General features: G+C 46.9%; 1 protein-coding gene across 2 annotated transcripts in view; it reads right to left on the bottom strand.

Moving 5' to 3' along the window:
- The window catches only part of pard3bb (par-3 family cell polarity regulator beta b), a 332,127-nt gene that overhangs the window by 296,010 nt on the left and 15,465 nt on the right, over window positions 1–20,652 (bottom strand). For both annotated transcript variants that reach the window (XM_029115967.2, XM_034288552.1), the window contains exon 3: window positions 18,048–18,149. In XM_029115967.2, the coding sequence (XP_028971800.2) occupies window positions 18,048–18,149 (102 nt within the window). The remainder of the gene's footprint in view (window positions 1–18,047; window positions 18,150–20,652) is intronic.

Genomic DNA, 20,652 nt, shown 5'->3' with positions numbered 1-20,652 from the left:
ACACACACACACACACACACACACACACACAGTTAAACGAAACATTTTCATAAGCTCTTAATAGGGTAATTTATATTAACACTAATTAACTCAACCAATGCATTATTTATGGTGTACTTTACACTGAGGACAAAGATATGTGAGGTCCTTCTGGGGGGGGGGGGGGGGGGTGGCAGAGTGAGTGGGGGGGGGGAGAGAGAGAGGGGGGAAGAATATTTCATCTAACGAGCAGCTGTATGAAGCTGGACTATTATTGTGAAATGATCAACATGGCGTGGTAATGAGCTGGCACATATGGGAAGGGCGTGTGACAGAGTGGAGTTATCTCCCTGAATAAATTAACCTGTTCTATTAGATCCCTTAATTGCTTTCCAAATTGGTTACTAAGTGTAGTTTTCTAATGGTTTAGTTGTCCACCTGAGACAGAAACATGACAGAGGTCCAAGTGTGACAAAATGAAGCAGCAGAGGCCAAGCGGAGAACTTTGGTTCCCACACGGCACCATATCTAGTGCACTACATTAAACAAGGGAGATTTGGGATGCAAGGGATTACTTTGGTTATACAGTCATATTTCCTGTTGATGTATGGACAGTGAGAGGAAAGTCCTCATTCACAGTAGGCAGACAAAATATAATATCTCCATCTATGCACAATCACAAGATGGAACTAATATGTTCCATGGACTCTATTTCTAAGATGGGCTGGGCTTAACAGGAGGGGGACCCTGGGTCTGAATCAGGGACCAATCACCTCTTGCCCTGGGTCTGAATCAGGGACCAATCACCTCCTGTCTTGGGTCTGAATCAGGGACCAATCACCTCTTGCCCTGGGTCTGAATCAGGGACCAATCACCTCTTGCCCTGGGTCTGAATCAGGGACCAATCACCTCCTGTCTTGGGTCGGAATCTGGGACCAATCACCTCTTGCCCTGGGTCTGAATCAGGGACCAATCAGACCGGCTGTGTTGTTGTTGACCAGATGGCCGTCCCTGTTCAGACCGGCTGTGTTGTTGTTGACCAGATGGCCCGTCTCTGTTCGGACCGGCTGTGTTGTTGTTGACCAGATGGCCCGTCCCTGTTCAGACCGGCTGTGTTGTTGTTGACCAGATGGCCTGTCTCTGTTCGGACCGGCTGTGTTGTTGTTGACCAGATGGCCGTCCCTGTTCAGACCGGCTGTGTTGTTGTTGACCAGATGGCCCGTCTCTGTTCGGACCGGCTGTGTTGTTGTTGACCAGATGGCCGTCCCTGTTCAGACCGGCTGTGTTGTTGTTGACCAGATGGCCCGTCTCTGTTCGGACCGGCTGTGTTGTTGTTGACCAGATGGCCGTCCCTGTTCAGACCGGCTGTGTTGTTGTTGACCAGATGGCCCGTCTCTGTTCGGACCGGCTGTGTTGTTGTTGACCAGATGGCCCGTCCCTGTTCGGACCGGCTGTGTTGTTGTTGACCAGATGGCCCGTCCCTGTTCAGACCGGCTGTGTTGTTGTTGACCAGATGGCCCGTCTCTGTTCGGACCGGCTGTGTTGTTGTTGACCAGATGGCCGTCCCTGTTCAGACCGGCTGTGTTGTTGTTGACCAGATGGCCCGTCTCTGTTCGGACCGGCTGTGTTGTTGTTGACCAGATGGCCCGTCTCTGTTCAGACCGGCTGTGTTGTTGTTGACCAGATGGCCTGTCTCTGTTCAGACCGGCTGTGTTGTTGTTGACCAGATGGCCGTCCCTGTTCAGACCGGCTGTGTTGTTGTTGACCAGATGGCCCGTCTCTGTTCGGACCGGCTGTGTTGTTGTTGACCAGATGGCCGTCCCTGTTCGGACCGGCTGTGTTGTTGTTGACCAGATGGCCCGTCCCTGTTCAGACCGGCTGTGTTGTTGTTGACCAGATGGCCCGTCCCTGTTCAGACCGGCTGTGTTGTTGTTGACCAGATGGCCCGTCCCTGTTCAGACCGGCTGTGTTGTTGTTGACCAGATGGCCCGTCCCTGTTCGGACCGGCTGTGTTGTTGTTGACCAGATGGCCCGTCCCTGTTCGGACCGGCTGTGTTGTTGTTGACCAGATGGCCCGTCCCTGTTCAGACCGGCTGTGTTGTTGTTGACCAGATGGCCCGTCCCTGTTCAGACCGGCTGTGTTGTTGTTGACCAGATGGCCCGTCCCTGTTCAGACCGGCTGTGTTGTTGTTGACCAGATGGCCCGTCCCTGTTCAGACCGGCTGTGTTGTTGTTGACCAGATGGCCCGTCTCTGTTCGGACCGGCTGTGTTGTTGTTGACCAGATGGCCCGTCCCTGTTCAGACCTGCTGTGTTGTTGTTGACCAGATGGCCCGTCCCTGTTCAGACCGGCTGTGTTGTTGTTGGCCTGACAGCATCTTGATCCCAGGCAAGACGGCATAAACTGATCCGGCACCAAGCTACCAAGTAAGCCACCAGGACTGCTCAGACAGAACCCCCGTCACCGCCTCTACGCATGGCCGGCACCACCGACCTGTCACCGGCACGAGCGCCAGCAGCCAGATCGACCGGACACCTCCTCCGCAGCCCGACAACGTCTCCATCCTCACCTACAGACCACAGAGAACGTCCTGGCTGCAGGAAGCGGGAGATCTGATTGGCTGACTACCATCCCTGGGAACTGGCTACCGAGACACGCGATTGGATCCCTGAACGTTATTTACATGTTCATAGACTCAAAACACATAGGTACCCAGCCAAACACCGGAATAAGTAAGAGAAACCAAGGAGATTCCTGGCACAGCTCAACAACACGGGGCTACGGAGCGTTTTCCTTCTGCCCTCCGTCTGTACTCCTGCATCGCTCCGACTGTCCATCCGTGACCACATCATACGAGTTCCATTACAGCAGGTCAATAGACGCTCCTGGAAGCCTTCACTAGGGCCTCGTTCTGGGTGTCTGTTCTGCTTGAGCCGGTGATTAATTAGACCCCACAGCCGCAGCGGGACAGGTCCCAAACAGCGTCCTATTCCCCATGTGACCCCCGGGCTCTGGTTTAAACAAGGGCTCAACAAAGGTAACGGGGTGCCATTTAGGAAACACGAAAAGGCAACAACCGGCAGGCAACAAGGAGACAGGCCAGGGAGCCAGGCTGGTCAATATCTCCCCGGATCCTCTCAGAAGGGCTGTAAATTACAATAAAGAGACCAGGCGATCACCCACCAGAGGGAAGGCTCATGATTCTTTTAACAGGCGCACTTTTTTTTCCAGGGACGGTCACAAATGGCCGCGTCCGTGGAATCGTCAGATTTACAGGCCAGACTGAGAGGCCTGTCCGTTAGCCAGACACAGACCGGCGGCAGCAGCTCACACTCGAAGAGGCTTAGAGGTTTATTGACTGGAAAACACAGCTACTCCCCCTGACCGTGTGACCCTTATCACTACAGGCCAACGCACAGACAAGAGTCTGGTGGAGGACGGAACTAATATCACTGACTGGCTGGCTGGCTGGTTGGCTGGTTAGCTGACTGACTGGCTGGATGGACTGCTAGGGTCAGGTGAATCAGTAGGATGTAGTGGGGGGGGGGGGGTCAGGTGATTCAGTAGGATGTAGTGGGGGGGGGGGTCAGGTGATTCAGTAGGATGTAGTGGGGGGGGGGGGGTCAGGTGATTCAGTAGGATGTAGTGGGGGGGGTCAGGTGATTCAGTAGGATGTAGTGGGGGGGGTCAGGTGATTCAGTAGGATGAAGTGGGGGGGTTAGGTCATCCAGTAGGATGTAGTGGGGGGGGTCAGGTAATTCAGTAGGATGTAGTGGGGGGGTTAGGTCATCCAGTAGGATGTAGTGGGGGGGGGTCAGGTAATTCAGTAGGATGTAGTGGGGGGGTTAGGTCATCCAGTAGGATGAAGTGGGGGGGGTCAGGTGATTCAGTAGGATGTAGTGGGGGGGTTAGGTCATCCAGTAGGATGTAGTGGGGGGGTTAGGTCATCCAGTAGGATGTAGTGGGGGAGGTCAGGTAATTCAGTAGGATGTAGTGGGGGGGTTAGGTCATCCAGTAGGATGTAGTGGGGGGGGTCAGGTAATTCAGTAGGATGTAGTGGGGGGGGTCAGGTAATTCAGTAGGATGTAGTGGGGGGGGTCAGGTAATTCAGTAGGATGTAGTGGGGGGGGTCAGGTAATTCAGTAGGATGTAGTGGGGGGGGTCAGGTAATTCAGTAGGATGTAGTGGGGGGGGTCAGGTAATTCAGTAGGATGTAATGGGGGGGGCAGGTAGGCTAACTGAATGGGATTGACAGTGAACAGGGCCCATTCTATTGGCTGAGTTCACTCCAGCAGTTCACTCCGGCTGGGCCCATTCTATTGGCTGTGTTCACTCCAACAGGGCCCATTCTATTGGCTGTGTTCACTCCAACAGGGCCCATTCTATAGGCTGAGTTCACTCCAGCAGGGCCCATTGTATGGGCTGAGTTCACTCCAGCAGGGTTGATTAACGAAAACACATCCCTCTTACAGCTTCAAACCCTACTCATCTCATTTATCATTCCACACTGAATATTCATGAGGCAACCACAAGGTGAACCAGTGGCTGTTGAGCCCTGCTGGGGGTTAATGGCGTTTGGATGAGGAGAGAGGTGTAATGTTATAATCACTAATCAGGTCTGATGTGGATCTCAGCACCATCTCCAGTTGGGTGCACTTGACCTACCTGGCAGAGAGGAGGGAAGCAACAATGTGTCTTCACCAATCAGTGATGAGAACAGAAAGACGTTGAGACCCCCACCTGTCTAGTGTGGATGATGTCTTCACCAATCAGTGTTGAGAACAGAAAGACGTTGAGACCCCCACCTGTCTAGTGTGGATGATGTCTTCACCAATCAGTGTTGAGAACAGAAAGACGTTGAGACCCCCACCTGTCTAGTGTGGATGATGTCTTCACCAATCAGTGTTGAGAACAGAAAGACGTTGAGACCCCCACCTGTCTAGTGTGGATGATGTCTTCACCAATCAGCGATGAGAACAGAAAGACGTTGAGAACCCCATGTGTGGATGATGTCTCCCGTGACATGCAGGGAATGGCTTCTGATTCATCTTGATTACAACATGACGGAGCTCAGTCACTGACTTTACTCAAACAATTAGACATTATGTTTAATTTGAGATTAAAGTCAACCATTATCGCATTAGTTTCTTTTTGGGGCAGCCAGACATTGAAGCCAGACATTGAGACACAATGTGCAAAATATTGAAAAAGCACAAGACAGTAAACTTGGTGGTAGAGAAATGGGAAGAAAGCGATCAGAAGGATGTATATTATATTTCTTTTATCAACTGTCTCCCTGCCAGCTGGAAGTATTGGATTGAGAGTAACGCTGAGTGGTGTAATCTCAGTCCCCAATGAAACACTGGTAGGCATGTTAATCCAATGAAACAACAGTAGGCATGTTAATCCAATGAAACAACAGTAGGCATGTTAATCCAATGAAACAACAGTAGGCATGTTAATCCAATGAAACAACAGTAGGCATGTTAATCCAATGAAACAACAGTAGGCATGTTAATCCAATGAAACAACAGTAGGCATCTTAATCCATCCAAATGCCTGAAACTTCATCCCAAATGGCACCCTATTCATTACAGAGTGCACTATTTTTAACCAGAGCTCTCTGGGCCCTGATCAAAATCAATATATTTGATATGGTTCTATTTAGGAAACAGCTACAGTGCTACAGCTATTAGTGCTATAAGTACACACACACGCACTCCCCTCCACCTCCCCTCAAAGCAAGTCAGAGCACAGTACTACATCACTCCTTCTGAAGTCCTACCCACCTTCTGACAGAGCCCAGTTCCACATCACTCCTTCTGAAGTCCTACCCACCTTCTGACAGAGCCCAGTTCCACATCACTCCTTCTGAAGTCCTACCCACCTTCTGACAGAGCCCAGTTCCACAGCACTCCTTCTGAAGTCCTACCCACCTTCTGACAGAGCCCAGTTCCACAGCACTCCTTCTGAAGTCCTACCCACCTTCTGACAGAGCCCAGTTCCACATCACTCCTTCTGAAGTCCTACCCACCTTCTGACAGAGCCCAGTTCCACATCACTCCTTCTGAAGTCCTACCCACCTTCTGACAGAGCCCAGTTCCACATCACTCCTTCTGAAGTCCTACCCACCTTCTGACAGAGCCCAGTTCCACAGCACTCCTTCTGAAGTCCTACCCACCTTCTGACAGAGCCCAGTTCCACATCACTCCTTCTGAAGTCCTACCCACCTTCTGACAGAGCCCAGTTCCACATCACTCCTTCTGAAGTCCTACCCACCTTCTGACAGAGCCCAGTTCCACATCACTCCTTCTGAAGTCCCAGCTGTGCAGTACAATGCAGCACACAATAACACAGAAACAACGTCTGATGGCTTTTCAGTCATTTTTTCTTCTGCAAAGAAACTACTCAAAAACACTACTAACAGTGTTATTTAGTATATTAACTGTAGTGGCTTCAAATAGAATTACTTGATATAAGAAGAGCCTCAAGTCATTAGTCAAATCCATCACCATCACATACACAAGTAGATGTGTTATTTATTTTTTGTTAAACTAATCAGTCACAGCAGGTGGAACCAAAGAAAACTGGGCTCAAAGGGAAACAAACTTATAGGGTAGTCCTATTTTCTAAACAAATTGCGGCCTAATATCTGGCAACAGCCACCAATTAAATGCATTTTAAAAATGGCTAAAGCTTCAAAGAGGGCAATAAGATGATAAAGCCAAGCACCTAGGAAATACCTATGAAGTTGCCAATCCTTTCTAGCTGTGTTGGGAGGAGATCAGTTACAGCTAATTTTCAATCATCAACACATTAAATCTTTCTGATCACTCGCTGTTCAAAAAGATAAATAATTGATCTTATAACTTAACACTGACAAAATAATACAACCAATACAACCAGGACTGAGGGCAGTGACGTCTAGGAGTAGTCAGGTTTGCCAATGCCTCCTTGAGTGGCCATAACGCCCTCATTCTCTAAATTAGTGCTGCCACACTTGCTGTTGTGCCCTTATTGGGCCAGGAAAATAATATTTCTTCTGGTTCGCCGACAGTGAAATTGACACTTCTCTATCCAATGGCTGTGTTCCGAAACACCAGTCGCTGTCAGGAACTCCGATATCTCAATTGTTATTGGCCAATGCCCACCTGTGACCATCAGTTATCGATATGTCTGCATAAGGGAACAGTGTGTCGTTAAAAAAACAACACAAAAGCAAGGTAAACAAATAGTATTATAGAAGCTATAGTTACAATATAGTGCTTTTACTGGTGTTCTATTTTAGAGTTTCTGTGTATTTCTGTGCAGCTGGCTAGCAAGCTAGTTAACATTAATCATTCTCTCTCTTCTGAATTTGAACCTAGACCTAGCTATACTAATAATAATATGGCCCCCCTACTTTCATTTATAAAAAAAAAAAAAGCTTATGTTAAATTACTCCAAAAATAAAAATGTTAAACACCTCCTTGACACTCGCCTAATTCCAACTGTTTAAATGTTGCTTTCATTTTTAATACAGCTAGCTATCTGTATTAAATAAGACTGATAATGACCACCCTAGCTTAAGATATCTTGATTTAATTGACAAAGATATTTAAATTGAAGGTGATTTGGGGCTTTCTTGACAAGGGATTGAAAATGAACTAGCTAAGATTGGTTAAAAAAAAAACATACTTCTAATAACACACAAGGGTAGAACCTTTCAAGTAAGGTTGATGTCTGTAATTATGAATTATTTGTCCTTAGTTTATAAAGCATGAGGAGGACACATAAGCTTTCTTAAATCACTACAATAATTTCTTAACAAAAGGTTTTTTATTGGCTATTTTGCTTTATGGCCTTGATGCCCTGGCAAAATATGAAACGCTTTAAGGCCAGGTGGTCTTGCAAAATTTGAGGCCTGGTACCAGGATATGAAAGGACAGAAACATAACAGACTCCAGCCAACGCCTTTCATTGGGTGAGTTGTGTTTTCCTTAATCTGAAAGGGATTAAACGCACTAATCCAGCAGCAGTATAACATTCATCAGAGCATCTGTAAACTGTGAGGGGAAACACCTACAAAACCTGAATCAACATTATAATAGTAATGAACCCAGACGGCTAGAACAAGACACCCACACACACACACACACACACACACACACACACGTGTGAGATGGAGACCATAAGCATGTTGGAATTCAAGTTAGAGATTAGAAAGGTCAAAAGGTGAGACAGAGTGTGTGTGTGTGTGTGTGTGTGTGTGTGTGTGCATGCGCATTGCCATGGACCCACAGGCTGTGTAGTGTTATCGATTTAGTGTCAGTGAGTGGGTCGTTCTGTGTGTGTGCGTGTGATTCTGTGTTAGTTTCGGTGTGTGTAAGTGTCAGTGAGTGGGTTGTTCTGTGTTAGTGTGCGTGTGTGTGTGTGGGTGGGTTGTTCTGTGTTAGTGTGTGTGTGTGATTCTGTGTTAGTTTCGGTGTTTGTAAGTGTCAATGTGTGGGTGATTCTGTGTAAGTGTGTGTGTTAGTGTGTGTTAGTGTGTGTGGATTACATCAATTGTCATGAATTTCCTTTAAGTAACATTAACATGTAAATACAACTGGTGATTCACACTGGCAATGAGACTGTATCATCTGGGGGCCTTGGCCTGACCCTTGACCTGGAAAGAGTATGAATTCAGTGGCAATGTGGTTTACCCAGTAAGTCACATGGCGCCCTCAGTCAAAGTGCTTTTCCTGGTGACAGTAGAACTGTTTCAGTGAGATGTTTCTAGTTGCTTCACAATAATGAATAATAATTATTTTTTTTCCTTGAAACAGAGATATATGGACTGACAGAACCAGAGCTAGTAAAGAACCAGAGTCCGTAAAGAATCAGACACAAATCTGTTGTTAAGCCTGGTCTGGTTAAACTAAATCAAACTATTGTAGTGTAGAGACGCGCGTAAGCGTGTGTGTGTGTGTGTGTGTGTGCGTGAGTGCGTGTCTCTGTCTGTCTGTCTGTGCATCTGTTTGTGTGTTTCATGATGAATAACAGCAGGGTTTGATTAACCTTCTGAACACACATCAATATTACTCAAACAGCCAGCACTATTTTCTCTCCATCTTCTACGCAGCGACCTTTAAAACATACGTTGGGCTGTTTCTTAAATATCAGTCACTGAAGGGGGGGTGGGCGATGTACTGCAAACACACCAGATGGAAAACAGAAAGGAAAATCAATCCATCAATTATTTCATTCCTAATTGCATGTGGTATAGAAAGGGAAACACACTTGCACAACTAACACACAGATACGCACACGCACAGACACGCGCACAGAAATGTCAAATGTCTTTCGAGTCAAATTCTTACTTTCTAACAAATAATCTCAAAAACCCTACTGACAGTGTTATTTAGGATATTAACTGTAGTGGCTTCAAACAGAATGACTTGATATTGAAGAAGAGCTTGATCAAATCTGTATCCCCTACATAGTACACTTCTTCTGTACACAGGGGCCCTCGTCCCCTAAATACTTAGTAACCCTCCTACCCTACATAGTTCACTTCTTCTGTACACAGGGGCCCTTGTCCCCTAAATACTTAGTAACCCTCCTACCCTACATAGTACACTTCTTCTGTACACAGGGGCCCTCGTGCCCTACATAGTTCACCCCCCTCCCCTACATAGTACACTTCTTCTGTACACAGGGGCCCTCGTCCCCTAAATACTTAGTAACCCTCCTCCCCTACATAGTACACTTCTTCTGTACACAGGGGCCCTCGTGCCCTACATAGTTCACCCCCCTCCCCTACATAGTTCACCTCTTCCGTACACAGGGGCCCTCGTGCCCTACATACTTAGTAACCCTCCTCCCCTACATAGTACACTTCTTCTGTACACAGGGGCCCTTGTCCCCTAAATACTTAGTAACCCTCCTCCCCTACATAGTACACTTCTTCTGTACACAGGGGCCCTCGTGCCCTACATAGTTCACCCCCCTCCCCTACATAGTTCACCTCTTCCGTACACAGGGGCCCTCGTGCCCTACATACTTAGTAACCCTCCTCCCCTACATAGTACACTTCTTCTGAACACAGGGGCCCTCGTGCCCTATATACAACAGTTTCCAAAAAAGCTGGGACACTGCGTAAAATATAAATAAAACCAGAATGCAATGATGTGCAAATAGTTTGAACCCTATATTCTATAGAAAATAGCACAAAGACAACATATCAAACGTTGAAACCGAGACATTTGATTGTTTCTCAAGAAATACATGCCCACTTTGAATTTGATGCCAGCAACACATTTCAGAAAAGCTGGGGTAGAGTCAACAAAAGACAGGAAAAGTTGTGTAATGCAAAAAAATTTACCTGGTGGAACATCTCCCAACTAATTAGGTTAATTTGGTAACAGGTCAGTAACATGATTGGGTTCACCACTCTGAAAGACTGCGCAGGCAAATAGTGCAACAATTGAAGAATAACGTTTCTCAACGTAAAATTGCAAATAGTTTGGGGATCTCATCAGCTACAGTACATAATATCATTCAAAGATTCAGAGAAATCTCTGTATGCAAGGGATAAAGATAAAAACCAATATTGAATGGCCCTGATCTTCGGGCCCTCAGGTAGCACTGCATTCAAAACAGATTAGATTAGATTCAACTTTATTGTCATTGAACAGTACAAGTACAGTACAATGAAATACTGTTAACATCTAACCAGAAGTGCAAATAATGGAATGTGCAGATGTGCAAGGAAGGCAGATGCAGTGCAAATGGTAATACTAAACGTGCAATAAGGCAAATAGAGGACGGCAGAAGGTTTACAAGTATTAGGTATAGTGTATGTTACAAGTGGGATAATAGTTGTTCAGGTACAAATGGCAATTTCTAAATGGCATTCAAGAGTAGCATGAGCAACCAGGATGCAGAGATAACAAAATAGACATGATTCTGTAGTGGAAATCACTGCATGGGGTCAGGAACACTTCTGAAAACCATTGTCTGTTTAATACGTCGCTGCATCCACAAATGCAAGTTACAACTCTACCATGCAGAAACAAGATTCAGAAACGCCGCCTTCTCTGAGCCCAAGTTCATTAAAGATGGATTGAGGCAAAGTGGAAAACTGTCCTGTGGTCTGACAAATCAAAATGTGAAAATATTTTTGGGAATCATGGACCATACAGCTTGTTATCAGTGCACAGTTCAAAGCCAGCATCCGTGATGGTATGGGGGTGCATTAGTGCACGTGGCTTGGGTGACTTGCACATCTGTGAAAGCACCATTAATGCTTGGAGCAACATATGCTGCCATCCAGATGACGTCTTTTTCAGGGAAGGCCTTGGATATTTCAGCAATATAATGACAAACCACATTCTGCATGTATTACAACAGAATGGCTCCGTAGTAAAAGAGTGTGTGTACTAAACTGGCCTGCCTGCAGTCTAAACCTGTCCCCCATTGAAAACATATGGCACATTATGAGACGAAAAATTTAACAAAGGACACCTGAACAGTTGAGCAGCTGACAACCTGTATCAAGAAAGAATGGGAAAACATTTCACTTTCAAAACTACAGTAATTGGTCACCTCAGTTCCCAAAGGCTTACAGAGTATTGTTAAAAAGGAAGAGGTGATGCAACACAGTGGTAAACATGCCCCTGTCCCAACTTTTTTTAAATGTGTATTTGAAATCAGATTAAAAATGGGCATGATTTTTTCCAAAAACAATAACATTAATTCCCCACCTCCCCTACACAGTACACTACAGACTACAGGAACTGGAGTCCAACATGGAGCATAGGGAGTCATTAAGGAGGAATAGGGAGCTGTTAAGGAGGAATAGGGAGCTATTAAGGAGGAATATAGGAGGGACATGTCAATACTAATCAGGGTAGTGAGGAGGCACAGGTATAAACCAGAGTCAAATCTATCCCTCGGCGGTGGTCCCATGCACAACATTCAACTACCACAGAAGAGATTTCTAACGTAATCGAACCAACATGATCCCAACTCCTTCTACCACTCCCAGTCAGTGATCGAACCAACATGATCCCAGCTCCTTCCACCACTCCCAGTCAGTGATCGAACCAACATGATCCCAGCTCCTTCCACCACTCCCAGTCAGTGATCGAACCAACATGATCCCAGCTCCTTCCACCACTCCCAGTCAGTGATCGAACCAACATGATCCCAGCTCCTTCCACCACTCCCAGTCAGTGATCGAACCAACATGATCCCAGCTCCTTCCACCACTCCCAGTCAGTGATCGAACCAACATGATCCCAGCTCCTTCCACCACTCCCAGTCAGTGATCGAACCAACATGATCCCAGCTCCTTCCACCACTTCCAGTCAGTGATCGAACCAACATGATCCCAGCTCCTTCCACCACTCCCAGTCAGTGATCGAACCAACATGATCCCAGCTCCTTCCACCACTCCCAGTCAGTGATCGAACCAACATGATCCCAGCTCCTTCCACCACTCCCAGTCAGTGATCGAACCAACATGATCCCAACTCCTTCCACCACTCCCAGTCAGTGATCGAACCAACATGATCCCAGCTCCTTCCACCACTCCCAGTCAGTGATCGAACCAACATGATCCCAACTCCTTCCACCACTCCCAGTCAGTGATCGAACCAACATGATCCCAGCTCCTTCCACCACTCCCAGTCAGTGATCGAACCAACATGATCCCAGCTCCTTCCACCACTCCCAGTCAGTGATCGAACCAACATGATCCCAGCTCCTTCCACCACTCCCAGTCAGTGATCGAACCAACATGATCCCAGCTCCTTCCACCACTCCCAGTCAGTGATCGAACCAACATGATCCCAGCTCCTTCCACCACTCCCAGTCAGTGATCGAACCAACATGATCCCAGCTCCTTCCACCACTCCCAGTCAGTGATTCTGTTGTAGGCAGTATCATTCCACTGACTGCTCAGGTATTTCCTGCTAGTAATACAAAGCTCTTCCCATACTAGAGCTACTGATGCAAAAGCAGCCCGTTTGTTAATATACATTTTAAGCTAGTATAAAGTAGTAAGGCTACCGTAAGCATGATCCAGAATTCTGCTTATTGGATCTTTTTGCCCAGCAGCTGTAACTAATGGACGTAGACTAAAATGTCTCTTACTTGGTTAAAATGGAATGCTATGGTCACAGATGAGGACGACTCCCCCTCTACAGCTCCGATGCAAAACCTTCATTAGGCCTAATTCATTAACCAGCATCGTAAGAACAAGCAGTCTTCCTCAGGGTTTCAGGAGAAACCAAAAACTACCAAGCCTGTTTCAAACAGGTAGGCAGGCCGGGATGGGCAGAGCTACTTTCCATTTCAGCTCTTTAATATAATCCTCCAAGAATCAAATGAATATTTCTATTTAATTTCCTATTGAGTTCATGCTGAGAAAGTGTTTTGTAATATTTGACTGCAGGCGTATCTCAGGATATTAACTGTAAGCATAGTATTAGCACATTAGGAATACAGTGTTCCCAATGACACCCTATCCCACAGGGCTTTGGTGGAAACTAGCACACTACCCGAGGCAAAGTGTGCCATTTGGGATACAATGTTATGCATTGAGGGGTTATAATAAGGCTTTGAAAAAGTGGAGCAAACTCATCTTAAATGTCTCCGGTGAATATGAAGAATATAATGCCCTCCAACAAGATGGTAACTAGAAAGGAGGCAAAGGGCTGAGCGAAATACAGTACAGACCTAACTACGGGGCTCAATACAGTACAGACCTAACTACGGGGCTCAATACAGTACAGACCTAACTACGGGGCTCAATACAGTACAGACCTAACTACAGGGCTCAATACAGTACAGACCTAACTACGGGGCTCAATACAGTACAGACCTAACTACGGGGCTCAATACAGTACAGACCTAACTACAGGGCTCAATACAGTACAGACCTAACTACGGGGCTCAATACAGTACAGACCTAACTACAGGGCTCAATACAGTACAGACCTAACTACGGGGCTCAATACAGTACAGACCTAACTACGGGGCTCAATACAGTACAGACCTAACTACGGGGCTCAATACAGTACAGACCTAACTACGGGGCTCAATACAGTACAGACCTAACTACGGGGCTCAATACAGTACAATAATAATAATAATACATTTTATTTTTATAGCACTTTTCTTGGACTCAGTCACTTTACAATGCAGATAGATAAAAACAGAACAAAACAAAACAAACAAAACAAAACAAGATTAGACACAGGTGAGAAGGGAGGGGGGCTACAGATAGGCAGAGGTGAAGAGATGCGTCTTGAGGTGGGACTGGAAGATGGTGAGGGACTCAGAGGTGCGGATCTCTTGGAGGAGGGAGTTCCAGAGCCTGGGAGCCGCCCTGGAGAAGGTTCTGTCCCCAAAACTGCAGAGGTGGGATTTATGGATGGAGAGGAGACCAGCTGAGGAGGATCTGAGGGACTGTGAGGGTTGGTACGGGGAGAGGAGGTCAGTGAGGTATGAGGGGGCCAGATTGTGGAGGGCTTTGTAGGTGAGGACCAGGATTTTGTAGGTGATCCGGTGGGAGATAGGAAGCCAGGGGAGTTGTTTTAGGACTGGAGTGATGTGGTGCCAGGATTTGGAGCGGGTGATGAGTCGGGCTGCTGCGTTTTGGACCAGTTGGAGTCGGTTGATGTTGGTAGAGCTGATGCTGAGGAGAAGTGAGTTGCAGTAGTCCAGTCGGGAGGAGATGAAGGCATGAATGAGTCTTTCAGCAGCGGGGGGTGTGAGAGAGGGTCTGATTTTGGCGATGTTGCGGAGGTGAAAGAAGGTTTTAATGACTTGACGGATGTGAGGCTCAAGGGAGAGGGTAGAATCAAAGATAACACCAAGGTTGCGGGCCTGGGGAGATGGGGAGACAATGGTGCCGTCGATGGTGAGAGTGGGGTTATTGGTTTTGCTGAGTGTGGATTTGGAGCCTATGAGGAGGAATTCTGTTTTATCACTGTTGAGTTTGAGGAAGTTGTGTTGCATCCAGGTTTTAATAGCTGACTGACAGGAGTTGATGTGGGAGAGGGGAGGATTGTGGGGGGATTTGGTGCTGAGGTAGATTTGGGTGTCATCGGCATAGCAGTGGAAGTACAGACCTAACTACAGGGCTCAATACAGTACAGACCTAACTACGGGGCTCAATACAGTACAGACCTAACTACGGGGCTCAATACAGTACAGACCTAACTACGGGGCTCAATACAGTACAGACCTAACTACGGGGCTCAATACAGTACAGACCTAACTACGGGGCTCAATACAGTACAGACCTAACTACAGGGGTGAACACAGTACAGACCTAACTACAGGGGTGAACACAGTACAGACCTAACTACAGGGGTGAACACAGTACAGACCTAACTACAGGGGTGAATACAGTACAGACCTAACTACAGGGGTGAATACAGTACAGACCTAACTACGGGGGTGAATACAGTACAGACCTAACTACAGGGGTGAACACAGTACAGACCTAACTACAGGGGTGAATACAGTACAGACCTAACTACAGGGGTGAACACAGTACAGACCTAACTACAGGGGTGAATACAGTACAGACCTAACTACAGGGGTGAATACAGTACAGACCTAACTACAGGGGTGAATAGAGTACAGACCTAACTACAGGGGTGAACAGAGTACAGACCTAACTACAGGGGTGAACAGAGTACAGACCTAACTACAGGGGTGAACACAGTACAGACCTAACTACAGGGGTGAACACAGTACAGACCTAACTACAGGGGTGAACACAGTACAGACCTAACTACAGGGGTGAACACAGTACAGACCTAACTACAGGGGTGAATACAGTACAGACCTAACTACACTAGCGATGTCAAACAATGGTAAGACACCCATTTCCGTCCACTGGGTTTCATTCCACTTGGTTATTTCACGTTCATTAATTTCCGTCCATTGGGTGATCGGGGTGGGCTAGGAAGACTGTGTGCTGATCAGGTACTTCTGTGATTACAAGTTTAGTTCAGTAACCAGAAAACAGAGCAAACAGAAAAGCACAAATTGGTAAACGAAAAAAATCCCAAACCTTGCTTCAGAACCAAGCAGTTCAATGTGTGTTCAACACCACAAGCCAGACAGTCTGGTGAACGCTACTAGTTAGAGACATCCCTAAACCTTGCTAGTTAGAGACATCCCTAAACCTTGCTAGTTAGAGACATCCCTAAACCTTGCTAGTTAGAGACATCCCTAAACCTTGCTAGTTAGAGACATCCCTAAACCTTATCCCTTTAGAGGGTCTTGGGAAGGAAACTTCATGACCCCATGATTAAATCTAACCAGATATTCCATAGGGCACAAGTAGTCCTTGCCAAGTCAATTACTGTGAGTTCGATTCCGACTGGAACCTGCCTGACAGGTGTTTACATTAGCACAGCCAATCAATGCTAAAGCCAGAGACCGTCACAAAACCGGAGTGTACCCATTCTGAACACCCATGAGGACACAGTGTAGCTTAGAAGACGCTGTAACTCCAACCAGGCGTATAAGTAACATGAGAAAAACATTTTTTAAATACTTCTTGACGGGAGAAATAACATTTATTTCTTTTGTGGGTTCTGCTTGTACTGCAGTATTACCAGGCAGCAAATAACTTTTTCTGTAAAGAACCCAGCCCGACCATGCCCCCCCACCACTTCCATATTAATTAGTCTGCAGAAATCAAAAGACCTGGATCTGATAGGAGCCTTTTGTGTGTCTCCAATGGAATCCTACTCCCTACACAGTGCAGTACTTTGGGCTGTAGTCCAATAGGCCCAGATCAAAAAGTAGTGCACTACATCTGGAGACGGGTCCTATTCGGGACACGTCCCTAATGCCTGAGCGATTCAATTAAGAGGAGAATGGCCTTTTGTTATCCAGTTGGGGATGGCCTTACAGGCTACTAATGGCTCCCTGCCTGCATGCATTTTAAGCCTGGATAAAGGACAACATCACTGCACCAAGGGAGACCAGCCAAAGTACTGTGCAGGCTGGCTGGGTGGTCACATTTCACACCGCAGCTGGGCTAGTTCATCCTGTTCCAAAACTACTGTCCGTCACGTCTGGTATTGTTCATCTAGAGCTAGCTGTCTGTCCGTTATCGTTCATCTAGAGCTAGCTGTCTGTTATCGTTAATCTAGCTGAATGTTTGTTCTCGTTCATCTAAAGCTAGCTGTCTGTCCGTTATCGTTCATCTATAGCTAGCTGTCTGTCCGTTATCGTTCATCTATAGCTAGCTGTCTGTCCGTTATCGTTCATCTAGAGCTAGCTGTCTGTCCGTTATCGTTCATCTAGAGCTAGCTGTCTGTCCGTTATCGTTCATCTAGAGCACAGGTGTCAAACCGGTTCCACAAAGGGCCGAGTGTCTGCAGGTTTTTGGTTTTTCCTATAAATTGGTTCCTAGTTCATACCTACACAACCAGGTGAGGGTAGAAACTAACCAATCAGTGACCTAATTAACCAATCAAGTACAAGGAGAGAGCAAAAACCTGCAGACACTCGGCCCTCCGTGGAACCGGTTTGACACCTCTGATCTAGAGCTAGCTGTCTGTCCGTTATCGTTCATCTAGAGCTAGCTGTCTGTTATCGTTAATCTAGCTGAATGTTCGTTCTCGTTCATCTAAAGCTAGCTGTCTGTCCGTTCTCGTTCATCTATTGTTAGCCGTCTGTCCGTTATCTTTCATCTAGAGCTAGCTGAATGTTCGTTATCATTCATATAGAGCTAGCTGAAGGTGTGTTAGTTTTCATTTAGAGCTAGCTGAAGGTGTGTTAGCTTTCATATAGAGCTAGCTGTCTGTTATCGTTCACTAATAATATCTGAGTCCAAACATCATCCATCCATCAAGTGTCAACCATCCATCAATCCTCCTTCATCCAAACCTCATCTATCTACCAAACTAATACTACAGGTATGACCTGTCCTTTGGTGGTTCAGTCACCAGAAAAGCACTGAGGCGCTATTCCCACCTTGTTTTGGTCAAAAAGCAGGGTGCAATTCCCCCTGTCAAAAGTAGTGGACTATACAGGGAACAGGGTGATATTTGGGACACTGGTTTTCTCACCTTGTCTCTGTCCTCCAGCAGGTCGCTCAGGGTGTCATCAGGGTCTAGGATGCCCCCATCACAGTACTCCACATGGTGAGTCCGAACCAGAAAGTCCCCCTCCTACAGAGAGGAAGAAAAACCAATCAAACATCCGCATTTCATTATGCAACATGGACATGACAAATCAAACATCGTCATTTTTGTTATGGTGCACAAACAGAATGCATGTTGTCTCTATTGTCAACAGACGCACAATACCACATCATAAACAAAGCCACATTAAAGTGCATCTAGCATGTCACGTTTTGTAACAATAGCATGTGAAGGCTATGTTTTGAAATGACAATGTTTGCAGAATAATTTTAGGTTGTGAAACAGTAGACGGTTGAAGAAGAAACAACACTTCAGAAGTCTGCTTGACAAAGGCAACGTGATCCGTGTTTAAGGATTCTCTGCCTGAACCCCCCCCCCACATTAACAGACTTACAATGCAAACCCAAACCGCAATTCTGTTTCCAAACGTTCCATGTAAATATGTAAACTTTGCAATCTGTGTTTTAAGAGTCTTACGGTCACCCACCCCGTTAACGCAGACTGAGCCCAGAACCATCCTACCTCTCATCCAATCAAACTCATCCAGAACCAGGATCCAGAACTCAGGTTCAGTGGCAGGTTCAGAGAGACTTGGGAGGCTGACCGGGCCTCTCATGCAGCTCCAATCCCTGATTAAAACAGCCCCGTGAGAATAACACGGCCCAACTGCAACTACACTTCATCAATAGTCCAAAGAAACTTTCCCCGACCAGAAACGACCGTTTATTCCCTACAGTAAACACGATAGTCGGAGAGCATTCTCCATCGAAGTCGCAGCGTACGCTTAGAAAAATAAATAATCCATTGCATTTTACTCCATAAATGTTGTCATTTTGTCGGCACGTGCACCTCCTACACCAAATTGCCATCATTCAAACTGTCTGGCAGAGGTAGATACAATTTAAAAACGTTTTGTTTTGTTTGCAGCACACAGTCATTTAATAATATGGCCCATGTCCAGACAATGTCTTGGCACCAGCAGACAAAATGGTGTGGTTGCTGTAATGGGATGCTGTTGGAAGAACCTCTGTGTCACAAATCCCTCTCTGCCTTCTAAACGGTGCCGTTGACAAGAGCCCAGCCTCTAGGTATGAAAATACACTGACACTGACTTGTCAAACAAGATACACTGTATAGAGTCACTGCCTTAGAAAATACTGTGCTTACTATGATTCTACTGTATAGAAATGTCAGCTTAGATACTATTTTGAAAATTGTATTTACTATGGTTCTACTGTATAGAGTTGTGGGTCTTGATATCATATGGAAAATTGAGTTTATAATTTTGGATTGAATTGGGTGTGTCCAGGGCTACAACAGCGTGTGCTGCAGAGGGTCCTGGAGGATCAGAGCTGGGAACCACTGCGCTAAAACCTGAAGCAAAATGAGACAAATGCTATGTGCATCTCTGCAGACATCAAGGACTCCAAGGCATCTGTCGCCGCGGCCCAAGGACTCCAAGGCATCTGTCGCCGCGGCCCAAGGACTCCAAGGCATCTGTCGCCGCGGCCCAAGGACTCCCAGGCATCTGTCGCCACGGCCCAAGGACTCCCAGGCATGTCACCGCGGCCCAAGGACTCCCAGGCATGTCACCGCGGCCCAAGGACTCCCAGGCATGTCACCGCGGCCCAAGGACTCCCAGGCATGTCACCGCGGCCCAAGGACTCCCAGGCATGTCACCGCGGCCCAAGGACTCCCAGGCATGTCACCGCGGCCCAAGGACTCCCAGGCATGTCACCGCGGCCCAAGGACTCCCAGGCATGTCACCGCGGCCCAAGGACTCCCAGGCATGTCACCGCGGCCCAAGGACTCCCAGGCATGTCACCGCGGCCCAAGGACTCCCAGGCATGTCACCGCGGCCCAAGGACTCCCAGGCATGTCACCGCGGCCCAAGGACTCCCAGGCATGTCACCGCGGCCCAAGGACTCCCAGGCATGTCACCACAGCCCAAGGACTCCCAGGCATCTGTCACCGCGGCCCAAAAACTCACAGACATCTGTCACCGCGGACCAAGGACTTACAGGCATCTGTCCCCCCGCCCACACACACGCGTTTGTACAGCTACCCTCATGGGGACCAGAAAATAGAAATTGCATTTTCCCTTGCCCTAATCTTAACCCTAACCTTAACCTCAATAAAGTAAAATGATTGCCTAAACTTTACCTAGATGTAATGCCTAACCTTAACAAACAATGCCTGGACCTTAAAGAAACCCCAATTCTAACTATAAAATCAATTGTAAGTTTGACCCTAAACCCTGAGCCAGAAATTGACTTTTGCCTCACGGGGACTGGCAAAAGGTCCCAATGAGGCAAATTTTTTCTGGTTTTACTATACAACACCCCCCCCCCCCCCCCCCCCCCCCCACACACACACACACACACACACACACACACACACACACACACACACACACACACAGTCTGTCTGGGAGAACCTGCATCACAGACATCAATCCACAGGGTCCAGTAACACTATTATGTTAATCAATGAGAACTAAGAGACTGTTACCATCTGACTGTGTTTGTGT

This window comes from Esox lucius, chromosome 20 (genome assembly GCF_011004845.1).
Source record: "Esox lucius isolate fEsoLuc1 chromosome 20, fEsoLuc1.pri, whole genome shotgun sequence".
Taxonomy (NCBI): domain Eukaryota; kingdom Metazoa; phylum Chordata; class Actinopteri; order Esociformes; family Esocidae; genus Esox; species Esox lucius.
Note: the sequence above shows the minus strand (reverse complement) of the source record. Positions and strands in the feature narration are given on the sequence as shown.